The sequence below is a fragment of the Lepisosteus platostomus genome, chromosome 25 (assembly GCF_059453375.1).
Source record: "Lepisosteus platostomus isolate fLepPlt1 chromosome 25, fLepPlt1.hap1, whole genome shotgun sequence".
NCBI classification, from domain to species: Eukaryota; Metazoa; Chordata; class Actinopteri; order Semionotiformes; family Lepisosteidae; genus Lepisosteus; species Lepisosteus platostomus.
Window position 1 is genome coordinate 15,389,104 of NC_142635.1, and position 15,053 is coordinate 15,404,156.

At 54.2% G+C, this 15,053-nt stretch overlaps 1 protein-coding gene across 5 annotated transcripts in view; it reads left to right on the forward strand.

Annotated features, from left to right (window-relative positions):
• Positions 1-1,647: 1,647 nt before the first annotated feature.
• The window catches only part of arhgef12b (Rho guanine nucleotide exchange factor 12b), an 86,625-nt gene continuing 73,219 nt past the window's right edge, over positions 1,648-15,053 (forward strand). For all 5 annotated transcript variants that reach the window (XM_088620145.1, XM_088620147.1, XM_088620149.1 and 2 more), the window contains exon 1: positions 1,648-3,374. In XM_088620145.1, coding sequence (XP_088476271.1) covers positions 3,343-3,374 — 32 coding nt within the window. In that variant the 5' untranslated portion in view covers positions 1,648-3,342. The remainder of the gene's footprint in view (positions 3,375-15,053) is intronic.

Consider the following 15,053-nt stretch of genomic DNA (forward strand, 5'->3'; position numbering starts at 1 on the left):
ACCTCGGTTTTACGTCTCACCTGAAGGACGGCGCCTGTTTACAGTATAGTGTCCCGGTCACTATACTGGGGCATTAGGACCCACGTGGACCACAGGGTGACATTGCTACTGGCTTGAGCGTCTGCATACAGCCCTATGTTCTGCGTCAGTGGCCGAATGGTAATGAGGTTTTCTCACCAAAGTGATCCCTGTAGTTCAGAACCTGCAAGGTGCTTCAGGATCCTGTAGGCCTAGACACCACACTGTACGGTGGTTAAACAAATACATTTCATATATAACTGGTCTGAGCACTTCCGTTATGCGTGTCCAGTCCTGGCCCTGGAGGTCTTGTGTATGTATATGGGTTTTCATTCCAGGTCATCTCTTCACGGGCTCAACCAGCTGGGTACTGGCTTAACTGGGCCGATCTTACAGCTTTCTGAGCTCTCTCTGTTTGTTAACGAGGTGCACGACACGCCGCGGTCCACCACCAGGACTGGACGCCTAACCCGTCTCCCAGGTGAACCCTGGCGGCTTGCGTCCTCCTCCAGGGAGGAGATCCACTTCGGGTTTTGCTGACTCTCCCTCTAAGGAGGAGTAGCTGAGACCTGCTCTCTTCATTAACGTAAGAACGAAAGAGAAGTCACAGGAAGGAGCGCTCTGCTTGTTTGGCTGCTGTTGATCCAGCCACCTCTCGAAATATCCCAGGAATCTGGCTTCAATAACATAGCTGGGCAGTTTGCTCCAGACACTCGCTACTCTTTGTGTAAAAAGGAACCTCCTTTTTCTAACCCAATACAAGCATTAGTATCATTATTCACTGGATGTATTTTGTCCTGGCTTCTGATGTCTTCCCGACATAAAAAAAAACTTACAAATTCTAGCAACTGTGTAACGATGAAAGAGGTCACTGGGGCTGTGGGACAGCCAGGAAATCGAGCTCCTGATAAATCTCTCTGCACAGCCTCTAGTGGATCCGATAACTGCCCGCTTAATTGCTTAATTTGTGTGCAGACTTTACCCTCTGCGAGAGACGATTGTCTTAACGGCAGAGCGCCTTGCATTCCATGCTGTTCTGTCACGTAGTCGGGGAACTGACGAGCACAAAACGTCAGGCAGCCTTGATAAAACCCACTCAATTCACTAAGCGTAAGCGCCCCCACCAGTCTTACAGAAAAGACCTGGCGAAACTCGGAGGGTGTGATGCAATTATAAGGGAGGTCAATACTATCTACCAGGCGATGGCTGCGTTTTAGGTACCGTGACAATTTGACACGATACAATCTCAGCTTGCCGCACGTCGTTTTAATGACATAATATACTCGGTTTCCAAGCATCATCCACGTAATATTGCTTGGGCATCGAGTTGAAAGAATAAAAAAAAAATACTCTAATGTGTTTTACAAATGTCATTTTCCCTTACCGTGATGTCAAGATATGGGAACTAAACAATGACACAGTGGATACATTAACACAAATAAAACACGCGTTATATACTACATTTCACTTTCTTGTCCAATTTATAAAACTTTATTATCAGGAAAATAAACCTCACAAATTAAAGCCATTTTCACATGGGATATCTTGTAAAAAATACCGATCCCCGTTCTTCCTACTGAGTTCTCTTTGGGATTATATGTTTTTGGTTGGGCGGAAGTAGACGCAGGAATGAGGGAGCGATCAGTCTGGGCGGAGTGATCGGGGAGGTATTGTCAATTTGTTGAAAGTAATAGACTGTAAGAAGAGAAAGGAAGACTTGCGGCCGTTAAAGAAAAACTCAGAAGTTTACGGTCTGTTGTTTGAAGAGTTTAAAATAAAGGGGTTTCTTCTATCTGGGAGCGTTGCTACCGTGCGGCAGAAAGAATAAGGGTGGGAAACGGGACAGAAGCAAAACACTGGATTGCAAAAACATGGAGACACGGAGAGAAGGGTATTCCGCGCAAGTTTGAGGGATTTCGTCTGCAAGTCCAACATATCGGGGAATTTGAAGTGTCGCCCGGAGCTTAAACCGGTTCGATTTGTAGCCTCATCCCTTCGCTGTCCCCTTTTTTGTGGAAAAGATCTGTTTTTGGATCGGGGAATAAGAGGGAAGCCGAGTATCGAGAGAACACCAAAAAAGTTTTTGCCCTGGAAAGCGCCGGACTGCCTTGCTGAGGAAATCTGGGAGTTCGTGTTGCTGGAAAAAAAAAAAACAACAAGGGGGGGGGGGGAGATCGCGTTTTAAAAACCACGCACAGCCGTGCGGGCGCGCCTCGGGTTGCTATGTAAGGATCGGGAAGGGGGGAATCTCAAAATTAGAAAAAAAAAGGACAAGAATTTGCAGGTTTTTGGAAGAGCAGGAGCAGGAGGAGGAGGAGGGGGGGTAGTCTTTTTTTTTCTTTTCCCCCCATTGGAATATCGGCAAAGCAGGAGGGCCTGTTTCTGGACAGCGGGGCTCTGAGGAGCCGGGAGGCTAATGGGAGTCCTCGCGGCCGGGAATGCTGTGAGTCGCGCGACCGGGACGGGCTGCTCGCGCCGGGCTTCGGGAAAGTCCCCCGAGCTGGTCGGGAGGGAGCGGGCGGCGCAGTAGGATGAGCGACGGCGGGCACGGCTCCGGGGGGGAAACCGAATAGAGATGTATATTCCTAAAAGCATCGTTTAAAAAAAAAACAAAAACAGAAAAAGCCGCCGCCGCAGCAGCAGCAGCAGCAGCAGGACGGGTGGGGGGGTGTGGAGGGGACCCCACGGTGGTGTGATGAGAACCTCGCCGACTGTAAAGGCAGGATTCGAAGGGAACAGAGGCGAAGCCGGAGAAAGGAGAGTTTTCCAGCGGGGAAGCGCCTTCACAATAGGAATTTCACTGCGCCGGCGGAATTGAGCACCAGGCGGCGGGGAGACGGAGCCAGGGGCGACGCGTGCTCGGGAATCCCGTCCTGCGGATTTTTTTTGGGGGAAAAAGCCTTTCGCGCATTCCCCGCGTCAGACCTTTCCGGATTCTCTTAGGATTTTACAGCGATCGCCCGGATCTGCTTCATTTTTAGATCCATTTATTTATATGAGATACAATTTTTCTTTCCCGCTCCAGTGGAAGGATCCCTGTTTACATTATTGTTGTCGTGCGCCCGGTGTGGGAGAAAGAGTCGTCGCGCTGCGGAATCTCGACAGAAGTCTGCCCGACATCTCGTCCACTGGGGTTTGTTCTTCAGCGATATTCGTATCATTGTTGGCATTTGTGACACACACGCACACAAGAGAGAGAGAGAGAGAGCATCCTGACGGATATTAGGAGGGACCTGCTACTTTCCCGACAGACGGAGGGTATTTTTATTTTTGTTAAAATGCTAATTGGATAAGAGCCGAAGCAAAACTCGAAACAGAAGCCCAATGAGCGGCACACAGTCTACAATCACTGACAGGTAAGCGATTCGCGGTGGCGTTTGTCTTGGCTTTTGTTGATATCATTTCCAGGCGTGCAAGGCAAAAGTGTCTTTTTTTTTTTGTTTGTTTGCACGGCGCGGCGTGATGTCTCCCATTAATGTTTTATTTTAATGTGGTTTATCACCCCCCCCCTCCCCTCCCCTCCCCTCAGTCTGTTTGTCAGGCGTTGATCCGGAGAGAAACGATGCTACAGTATGTGCAGATAAAACCTGGCGGTGGGAACAAAGCTGTGTCGGGGCACGCGGGAGTCGGGTGGGCTTCGCACGTCCCGAGCTCAGTTTCATTTCTGAACTGCGTGTAAGGTGGTCGGAGATGGGGTTGTTTGTATTCCCCACACCGAATGGTTTTTGACCTTGTGGCCGATACATGGACGCGAGGCGTGTTACGGAGCGTGACACATATGCGCGACGTTAATTGACGAAGGGCCCCCCGTCTTCGGTCTCATACGATCTCGCATGCTCAGATTTCCGAGGGGCGGAATGCAATCGAAGCGGAGCCCGAACGGCTTTCCGGGGTGGGGAAGGACCGGGTGCTTTTGCGCGCAGCGAAGTTGCAGGCGGCAACGGAGTGGGTTCCGTCTGCACGACAAGCGCCTCGGATTGCATAACGCGCCGCTGCGTGTTCGTGCGTGTGAGCCCCAGCACTGGGGCTCAGACCCCAGAGGCCCCGGGCATGTGTGCTCAGTGTCGGGGCTCTCTGTTCCAGTACCTGCGGTGCTTTCTTCTGGTGCCCAGCGGTTTTGGTGGCAGGTGTGGCGATGTGGACTGAAGCCACCCTCATGCCAAGGGACCAGCGGTCTGCCTGTCTGACGACTGGCTTGCATTGCGCGCCCCTGGGGTTCTTGCAGGGTGACGTCCCGGTCCGGCGGAGGATGGGGTTGGGCCGGACGGCTGACCCGTCCGCAGGGTCAGTTTTTACTCGACTGGTTCACCTGCTTGTGACTGCTCCCGACAGGTGCCGAGGAGCGATTTACCCTGGGACAGGGTGGAGAGAGGGATTTCTTTTCCGAATTCATTTTGTTTTTGTTTGTTTTCTGTGATTTAAATGGCATTTCTGCATTTCATCCTGGGGAGAAGAAGCGAGCGAGCCAGCGCAGTGCTCTTCTGTGCTGGTCTCCCCCTGGCGCTGTGTGTCGGTGCCCCTTGCCCCAGCAGGGACTGAGAGGGGGTCAGTCGGATCACGATCCGTGCGATCCGAAGGCCGTGCCTGAAGCCTCTGGTCCCCCAAGTACAGGAGACCGGAAGGCCGTGTGTTGGCGTGGCCTGCCTGCTCGGGAGCACCTTTGCTCTGAGATGTGTTGTCCGTTCTGAATAGCAGCTGAGCAGGAGGGGCCCCCAGAGGGCCCAGCCTGCAGTTCGGCACCCTCCTCGGCAGAGTGGCTCTCGGGCCGCCTGTCTCTCTCCAGCCCCGCCAGAACGGGCCTGCCCCTTGTGTGGAGAGGGGTTTGGGGTTTTGTGTTTCGGCCTCCCTGCTCCCCAGTATGGGGTGGGCTGGGTGGACTGTGTGCAGTGGGGGGGTCTGGGGGGGAAGTGGGCCATCGTGCGCAGGCCGGCCCCTCGCCCCCGCCCCCTCCCTGGTGTGCAGGGAGAGAGGCCATTGCTGCTCCCTTCCTGGGGCTCAGATGACAATCTCGGGGCTCTGCTGGCTGACCTCCGCAACGCCGTGGAGTACAGCCCCCCCACCCCCTGGTGGTTCGCTTGGCGTGAGGTGGCACTGAGCGCCAGCGCCCTGAGAGTCGGGGTGCTGTAGGCAATCGGGGGGCTGTGGCGGGCGGTTCGGCCCGTCTTTGGCCGGCGTGGTGGGGCCGTGTTTGAACCGGTGGTGTTGGTGCCGTCAGGGGGCTGCTAACCCTCCCCTCAGCCCGCAGGGAGTCCGGAAGCAAAACCTCATCCAGGCGTCGGAGCACCTCAGTCCCTGCCTGCGCCCGGGCGCCGGCCCTGTCCGCATCGTCTCCCTCCTGGCTTGGCCCCGAAGACCTTTCCCGTCTGCAGATCCCCCCGTTTGATTTCTTGTCCTTCCCTCCCCTCTTAGCTGGGGAAAAAAAACGAGCCAAGTCTTTCCCTGCTTCTCCGACGCGCAGATCTCTGCTGTGTGGCTTGCGTGTCGGTGGTCTTGCTGCCTTTGCCGAAGACTGAAGCCGTCGCTGTGTGCAGAGACGCCCCCGCCCCCCTCTGCTGGCGAGGAGTTCAGGCTCGGCACCCTCCCTCGCCTCGTCTTCCTCTCTGGTGTGCAGCCTGTGGCCTGCGTGGTGCTGTTTGGTGCAGCACAGAGGCTGCTGTAGTGGAGCTCTTGGGCACCTGGGAGCTGTCTTTCTTGTGGAGATTGTGTGTGTGTGTGTGGGATAGGACTACTCGGGTGTCCCGGGCTATCCTCGCCTGCGTCCCGGTGCAGCACCGCGTCACCTTCCAGCTGGCCTGCGGGCTAGCCTCCTAGCACAGGCTGTGCCTGCTGGCACGGCGCCTGCCCCTCGCTGCCACCCTCTCTGATGCTCCCCGGGCACCGCGCGGTCGAGACGTACGGCACAGGCCGGCGGAGCTGGCTGCTGGCGCAGTATTAATTAGACGAGCAGTGGTGTGGCACCAGCAGGCGGGCCCTGTAACCGAAGGCCACAGACGTGAGGCGCTAGGCCTGTCCCTCTGTCAGAAGGCTCAGTGTTGATCGCTGTCTCCGCTGTAACCAGAGGTGCCCGAACTAAACAGATCTGCAAAAAATAAATGCTCTGTATCCCAATTATTACATTTTGTGTGTGATGAATATTGATTGTATGAGGGGGAAAAATAAGGGAAATAGGAAAAAGTGGTTCTTTTAAGTCAGGGCACAGGACTGTAAATTAGCCGAAGTCACAACACTATTGGGAGCTGGTTTTCACACGCGCTGGATGTGTGTTTAAGCTCGGCGTGACGAGATCGTCTGGGATGGGGAGGGAGTGCTGCTCTCCTGTACAAACAGGGCCTTTTGTGCTGTCGGGGCTCAGAAACGCCGAGACAGGGCTGCGCGGTGCAGGGCTGGGTCACCTTCTTTCCAGCCAGGACTGCGTGTTCGGTGAGTCAGCGGAGATATTAAAGTGTGGTGCTCGGAAACATGATTCAAAAAATTGACAAAGCGGGCACTGTGCTGGAGGGACACGAGAAAAAAAAGAGCTCTTTCAGTCCTCTAAAAGTCAATAATAGTCATTTTTGAGGCAGAATAGCGGGTTGTATGACCACAAATGGCTTCCAGATTCTTTGCGCATAGCGGCCCGCTGTTTAAAGTAATTATAAGGGGACTGAATGGGTTCTTTTAGGTTTGTGTCTTTGATGGGCGTGGGGAGTGTGACAGCTTTGGTGTTTACTCTGAATTGTCAGGGGTGGAGGCCAGTGGAGGCCTTCAGATCCTCTTTCATGTAGGTGCTGCCTGAGTGTGGCACTGTGTTGCACAGTCCAGGGCCTGTAAGAAGCAGTCTGCAGGCTGCCATTAGCTGTGTTCCTCAAGCTTGCTTTGAAAAGTATCTTGGTAATAATTCCTTATATATATGTGTGTATATAGCACATTTCTGGACACTCCACTCAAAGCACTTTACAAGTAATTGGGATCCCCTCCACCACCACCAGTGTTGAGCCCCTCCTGGATGATGCACCAGTACTCTCCCCACACACCAGCTCTCGGTGAGGAGAGCAGAGGGATGAAACCAGTCCAGAGACGGGGATCATTAAGAGGCCATGATTGCTAAAGACCAGGGGGAAATGTGGCCAGGACACAGGGGTCACACACCTACTCTTTTGGAAAAGTGCAGATTTTAATTGACTACGGAGGGTCAGGACCTTGGTTTTATGTCTCTTCCGAAGGACGATGGCTTTAATGTGACCTTTATGAAAATGGAACAGGTGTGGCCGTTTTACAGTTGTATCGCGAGGTAAATGGCACATGCCCTGCTGGGATGTGACGGGTTAATGTGGTGTTTTTCTGACTGGATTCAATACGTTTGTAATGCAAAACGATGAGAGGACCTTTACCAAGTACAGCAGCACTACTGCACTGAGCAGATCAGCTTGCTGGTGCCGCCATTGAACCTTGTCAACAGCTTGAATTGATTCAGCTGATGCTGTTCTGCAGAGCGACTTCTGTTTGCAAACATTTAACCAGCTGGGTGGTTTACTGGAGCACTATGGGTTCAGTTTGGGACCTGGGGTGCTATTTGTGTGGAGTTTGTATCTGTGAGTTTGCTGCAGCGTGGAGGAGTCCGGGGCCATAACCTTTCCTGACCGGAGGGTTGTGGGTTCAGATCCTAAGTTGGACGCTGCTGTTGTACCTTTAATCAAGAAGCGTCTTTTAGCTTTTGCTGCTCCAGCAAAATTCCAAGGTCAAACATATAATGACCAAACCTTTAGGTTAATTGGCTTCTGGGCAAACTGACCCTCGTCTGTGTGCGTCTGCGCTGCGATGGACTGGCGTCCCGTCCAGGGTGTCCTCTACCTTGCGCCCCCTGCTGGTCGGGATAGGAGAGGACTGCTCCCCTGTGACCCTGAACTGGATGAAGTGGTTAGAAAAAGGATGAATTCTAATAGCTAAGTCAGCAAGCATGCCAGGTTCTCCATTAAAACAAGACCTGTACTACATTAATGTAAGGCACTGCCCCAACATGTAGCTGCTAATACAGGTAACATATTGAGTCCTGCTTGATCAAATTCGATTTTTCAGTCCGGTGAGCAATGTAGTTGCGGTAAAGGGCTTGGTAAAGCTTTGGCAGTTGTGTGTAGGATAGCTCTTCCATTCCAGGTGCCTTTACAACATGGACCAGGAGGGATGGATCTCTTGAGGGTTGTGGGGGACTGGAACAAGCTTCTCAGTCATGAGCTTCTTTCGAGAAACAGCTGGAGAGGACCCTCAGGTCAGTGCGCTACTGTCAGACGGGCTGGATGGGCCCAGTGGCCTCCTCTTATTTGCAAGTGCTCCTATGCTCCTGTCAGGCAGGCGGGCCGCGCTCTTTTCTCCTTGCAGGGATCCATCCTAGCTCCGAGAATGTGACAGTGGCACAGCGCCACAGCTCCTCAGGGCGGCCGCGGTCTCCTTACATGGTTAAATTGATCTGTTGCCCTGGGGCCTTGCAGTCAATGAAAAGAGTTGATTCAGTTAAAGGGAAACGGCGATGCAGTTTGATTGTCGTTTTCCAATGCGCTTGTGAACCCGGGTGTCTGTGTTTGTTTGTTTGTTTGTTTTTAATGGGCCTCCTGGGGGTCGGGCGGACGTGGCGAATACTGATGGTGTTGGGCCACCTTGCAAGCAGCAGGAACACGGCCCGGGGATCGGTGAGCCGGTACTGGAGAGGGGGGAGCGGGACGGGGCTGGGGCGCGACGAGACCGCAGCGTGGGCTTCTGCGTGCTGGCTGCCTCTTGACGGGGAAGACTGGCGGAGCTGGCGAGGCGGAAAGCCTGGGATGACTCGGGCAGCTCCGCAGCGAGGCTCGAAGGTTCCGCGTGTGCGTCGCGGAACCCGGCAGGCTCGAATTCTGCTGGGTGTGCCGGCGTGCCAAGACAAACACACAGCGCAGCCGAGTAGGTGCTGGAGAAGCCGGTGGGGGGTGGGGGAGAGAGGCGGAGAGGCAGAGCTGCCCCCAAGCACACCAGCCCTAATTAGATTCCAACTTCAGCTCGCAATAAACCGCAAAATTAGTGAAAGACGTCTGAACTTATTAGGTCTGACAGGCCTTTGCCCGAGCTGAAAGGCAGTGTAATTTACTGTTTCCTTCGCGCCCCGATCCCATCTCTCTGTGCGGCGAAGAAATCGGCCGGCAGTGGAAAATAATAATAATAATAATAATAATAATAAAAAAAAATCCAGCCACCCCCTGCGTTAAGCCCGTGTCTTCGTCCTGTGCCCTGAGCGAGGGCTGCTCGATCAGCAGTGTCAGGAAATGCCAGGCGATAAGTAAAAGGTGACTGGGGAGCTGGGAGTGGGGGGGCTGTCTGGGTGGGCAGACAGGGAGGTGGAGACGTCGTTGCTGTGGACTGGGATGTCGCCCGCCTGAAGAAGACGTTTCCCTCGCCCGTAGACACCAGCTCAGGGGTCGTCCTTCTGTAGGCAGAACAGGTTCTGGGTTTCAGTCAGGAGCTCAAAGGGATGGGTCATGGTGCCAACGCTGGTGTTTTTTAGTCCGTTTCGGAGGAGGCTCTTGCGGGGGGGAGGGGGTGGGGGGTCTCACATGGCTGCCTCGCTGCCGTGCCATGCCTCTCCTGCAGGGCCTGAGAGCCGATCAGTGGTGTGTCGCTTGTCCCCACCAAGCATGGGAAACGGCCTGTCCAAGTGATGGGGATCCAAGTCACGGTCACCCACGCACGTCTTGTACTAAAAGCAGGCTTTCAAGTCAAGATCAAGATGAGAGTGGGAATGTACAAGTCCGTAATGTGTTTCTTGGCTGTAATTAAGCCATGGTCGTTTTTAAGAGCTTTCCTGCTGTTTCCTCTGCTGTTCCCACTCGATTTCCTGGAGGGTTACTGCATGCGATGCCTGTGGTGTTCTCTTCCTGTCCTGCAAGTGTCTTTAAGTATCCGTTCTAATACGATGAAAAGCTCTTCAGCACAACACTCTCAAGTCTGGTTTTATTTCTGCTCCACGCTTCTAGTTTGCTTGTGCTCGCGGTCAGTTATTATATCTCATTGGAGTTAGAAACAGCCGCTGGAGTGCAGTTCTTCCTCCACCTGTCGCCTGCTGGAAACCTACTCCTCTTCCCGGAGTGCGGGAGTCGTGTGGGACAGTGGGAAGCTCTGGAGCAGGAGCGCGTCTGTAATAATATTATCTGTAATAAAAGACAGGTACCTCTGCTTGAAGGACAGATGTTGAAACTTTGGTAAATTTGTCCTTTTTTAAGAAAGAAATGACTTTGTGATTGTGGATTATTTTGAGGAAGCCAGCTATGGAGAGTCAATCTGGTCATTCTTGTTGGATTTTAATTTAATCCTATATTTGCCCTGATAAATCGGCTGAGAACAAATTCTCCTTTACAGCGAGGACCCGGAGCATCCTTTCCAGAGCAGTGCTTGTGAGAGGCCATTAGGGGCCGAAAGACTTGGGAGAACCAAGGTTGTTACTGGGTCCCAGGGGCCCAGATTGATAGACCCTCATCTGCCCCGTTCTGTCATTCTGTCCTCTTGAGTCTTTTCTTGGATTTGCCTTCCGGACTGAATCCTCCACAGGAAAGGGCTGGGAGAGAAGAGTAAGTTCGGAAGAGCTGCGTGAGTCCAGTGTTGAAGACCTTTCTGGGCCCTGTGCCTGTTTTCCATCAGTTTGGAGTGAGATGAAATTTCCGGGAGCCCCTTGAGCAGCTGTAAACCTTTGCCAACCCTGCAGGTCCCTCATGAGGTGTAAAGTGGTTTGACCCAGCGTTCATTGATCTCTCGTTACTCTATGAAACTGCGGCTCGACTTTGCACGCAGAGTGGCGGGGGTCTGGGACAAGCCGCCCAGGCGGCGCAGGGGCTGCCGATTTTCCCGTGGACGACGAAGTGACTCTGCCGGCTGCATGTCCCCCGCTGTTGGAATTGGGAGTGTGGCCGTGGGGGTTGCGAAGGGGGCGATGGCTCACGCAGCTCTGTCTGTTATTATCGGCTTTGGTTCTGGTCTGGCCGTGTGGAAAATCGGCAGGGACTCCATTGTTCAGTAATGGCTTTCTCCTGCGTTAGCCATTTGAGACGGGAACATCGCAGGGCTGGGTTTGCTTATCTTGGCCTTTGAAGTGAGTCTGCTCTCTCTTTTTTTTTTTTTTTTTTCCTCTTTTTATTCATGTACTTCCAACTCCATCTCGCTAACCTGCAGGCACCTTTTAAAGGGAGCTTGGAAGGACGGATCTTTTTAAACCGGTCACTTTTTATTGGCCGGCTGATGTTCAGGGCCGAGCGTCTCCCGCGAGCTCGGGGGTTTAGCGCCGGGCCCGATCCGGGTGCTGACCACAGCCAGGAAAGAGGCTCCGTCCTCTTTTGTCGCCGCGTTGCGCTGACGTCGGCGTTTTTTCGGAGGCCCTGCGGGGGAAGCAGCCACGTCGGCGCAGAGCAAGGTCCCCCGGCCCGTCAGGCCCCGCGGCTCCGTCGCCAACGCCCCTGCCGCGTCGCCGCGAGGGCTCATGGGAAGGGTGTGAGCTGGGCTGCGATGGCGGCTTGAAGATTGGTGAGCAGGGGGGGAGCAGGTTTTCTCTGCGCTTGTGACGGGGCCTGAGATCTGTCACAGAACTGTCCACTGATGAGAGATCTAGTTGACGTTTCTTTTGGGGAGGCTGTGTAACCCATGTGTAACCCATGTGTAACCCACACGTCTCTCGGCAGCCAGGCCTCAGGGCTGTCCCCCGAGCTGCCGTGCGGTACCACAGCGGAGCAGCACGACTGTGACACTGGAGCTGTGAGGCCTCGCGGGGTCGCGACCTCTGACCCCATGATGCCATGCCGCGGGGAAACGATGGGCCAGCGTGAGAGCTGGGGGTTTCCGCGGGAGCGTTCCTGGCCCCGCCAGGCGACTATCACGGTAGAAAGCCGTGCCGGATGAGTAGCAGGCTCTCCGGCTCTAGCAGGGCTGCTGGCTGTGTCCTCGGAGCTCCCTGCATGATGGAGGCTTTGTTCCTCGGCGGTCAGGGCCACTGCCGTTGCTCCAGCAGCAGTCGCAGCCCCGTAGAGCCCTTCCGCGTTTCCGGAAGCTCGCTTTCAACAGCGGCTGGCTCTCTTGGAAGGGCTCCAGGCCCTGGGACTTGTCTGTCACTCTCACGGAACGGGAGCGCGGGGGTGGACTGCTGCTTGCCCGCTCGCAGGAGTGAGGGGGCGCAGTGGAGCCCCGATTTCCTCAGCCGGGTGACCCCGTCTTCTCCAGTCCCAGGACTTAAAGGCTCTTTGCTTTTGTGCAAGCCCTTCAGGGCTCGCAGGAACATTTCTGAAAGTTCTGAATCCGTTTTAGCAACACAAACAGTGCTGTATCTCCCAGACTTTTCCTTTAATAGATGGACGAGAGAGCTGCCAGCAGAAAGAGGGCCTTAGTGACAGCCAGCATTTTGTCTGGATATAGACAGTCTGACCCTCTGGAGAGAACACTGCATCTGGTCGCTTGAGCCTTCATGACTCTGGAGCCAGCTGGAGCCGTGTCCAGTGTCCGGACACAGCTGACGCCTGTCTGGGGAAGAGGAGGGACGTGCCTCGGGGGTGGCCTGGCTCTCTCTGATGAGATGAGGCTGATCCCACTCTGTGGGGCCTCCTTGAGGCGAGCAAGGAAGAAGGTGGCTCCGCAGCGTGGGGTGACATCTGCTCGCTCAATTGCAGAAAACCCACGAGGTCATAATCAAAAGGAAAGGGACAGAGGGCAGCGGGTCTGAGTGCACTGCTGATCCCTCTGTGTGTCCGAGCCGCGCAGTCCTGCAGGGCCCTCAGCGTTTTCCAGTCGCTGAAAGAACAAACCACACAGCCTTAACCATCGCTCTCTGGCTCCGATCGCACGGTGTGTAGGGAGGGGGGGTGGCTCTGTACTGGCAGAGCTGTCCAGTGAGAGAACCGGTGAGAGTGCTGCTGCTGGTCTCTCCTGGGGTTGCCGTCTTCCTGTCGATCAGTGTGAAAGGCCCATGTGGCGCGGCGGTGGGACCTGTTGGTGTTCTGTGTGTTTTGCACGTGCTGACTCACCGCTCACGACTTGCCATGGGCCACCTACCCAGGCGCTGAACTCATTCGGCTTGATTCGTGCGAATCGCTCGGGCCTCGAACCTGGAAAAACGCCTCCCGTCGTTTTCTCTCTTTCTCATTCGGTCAGCGCTTCTGGTTTTGGGAAGCATTTGGCTTCAGGCTCAGCTGGCGGGGGGGACACCAAGGCAGTCTGGGAAACGCAGGCCCTGACTTGCATCAGTAGACGGTAGACATCACTTTAGCGGTTTTACCGGGATAATCACACTTTTCTTACAAAAAAAGCCCCAAAAAAGAGCTAAGCAGACAGATGATTAAGGAGTCTGGTATATTGTCTAGTAAAATGGTTCAGTTTCATTAGAAATACAGAGCTCGTTTCTGTTATCTGATGCATGAGTTAATTTTGCGTCTGTTTTAAGCGCATCTGTTTTTATTTTACATGAATTTTTCTGGATTTATTAAGTGCTGTCTGACTCTTGCCCATTCACCAGCTGAAGCACACTGTCCATTGCAGGGCACACATCCTGTTCATCACATGAAGCAGGTCATTTAGAGAGGCCAACACAACAGAGAACATGCAAACTCCACACATAGTTCCTCAGGATGGAAGAACTGCTTTGCTATCATGCCACCGCAGGTGTGGGTCAATCCACTGTCTGGTTTTTACAGGCCAACTTTCTGTGTACCGTAAGCAGATCTGTGTATTGGAATTGTGTCAAAAGTGCCGTGCTGGTCTCTGGTCCGCAGCTCTGCTTGTGCGCCGTGCTGGTCTCTGGTCCGCAGCTCTGCTTGTGCGCCGTGCTGGTCTCTGGTCCGCAGCTCTGCTTGTGCGCCGTGCTGGTCTCTGGTCCGCAGCTCTGCTTGTGCGCCGTGCTGGTCTCTGGTCCGCAGCTCTGCTTGTGCGCCGTGCTGGTCTCTGGTCCGCAGCTCTGCTTGTGTGCCCTGCTGGTCTCAGGTCCGCAGCTCTGCTTGTGCGCCGTGCTGGTCTCTGGTCGGCGGCCTAGTCTCAGCCTAGTGCAGTGTTGAGAGCAGGGCGCAGGCTGCTCTGAGCTGTTGACAGAGCTGGCCGTGCTGACATACAGTTTAATTCTACTGTGCAGTCAGTGAGGAGGAGGGGGCAGTGGGGTAGAGGGGATTGCTGCTGTTGTACAGAATGTGACAAGCTGACACTGCTCCGTCGCCAGGGGTAATTAGTGTTTTTTTTGTTTTCTGCTGGTGTCACGTCCTGCAGCCTCCACACGCCCCCCAGCACGCGATAGTGCCAGACGCGCTGGGCACCCTTAAGAGACGGGCGAGTCTGACAGATTCAGGCCTCTGCCAAGGTATGCCCAGTCCCTGGCCTGGTGGGGATCACTGTGCAGCATGGTTATCCCCAAGGCTCCACAATGAAGCATCGCTGAGCTGTCGCTGAGCCCGTCACATGTAGCAAACTGGCCATGTGTTTGCTTACAATTTAACAGAGCTCCGGTTTCCTGTTGCGGAGCATGCTGGCATGGCCCTGGCGCCCAAAGTCCACGTCACGTCCCAGCACACCTGCCAGGTCGGATCTGGCCGGTCTTGAGCCTGTTTTTATCGGCAGCACAATCTTGTGAGTCGTCATCGCCAAACTATCTTTCTTTTGCGAGCCATTACTTTCATTTTGCATTATAAGCAAATCAGAGTAGTACGGTCTTCGTTTCAATTTTACTTGCCAGATCCAGTCCCTGCTCTGCGTTGATGCAAATGTTAACAAGTTTGTCTTTATTTTTATGCGTAATGGTCTGCCCTCTGTGCAGAGTGGCATGGTTGCACAGTGGTTAGTGTTGTTGCTTTCCAGCGCTGGGGCCCTGGGTTCAGTTCCTGAGGAGTTTTCTGTGTGGAGTTTGTATGTTCTCTGTGTTTGTGGGGGGGTTTCTCCAGGTGTTCTGGTTTCCTCCCACAGTCCAAGGACATGCTGGTAGGTTAATAGTCTTCTGGGAAAATTGGCCGTGGTGTGAGTGTTTGCGTGTTTGTGTCTCTGTGCCCTGCAGTGGACTGGCGTCCTGTCCAGGGCGTACC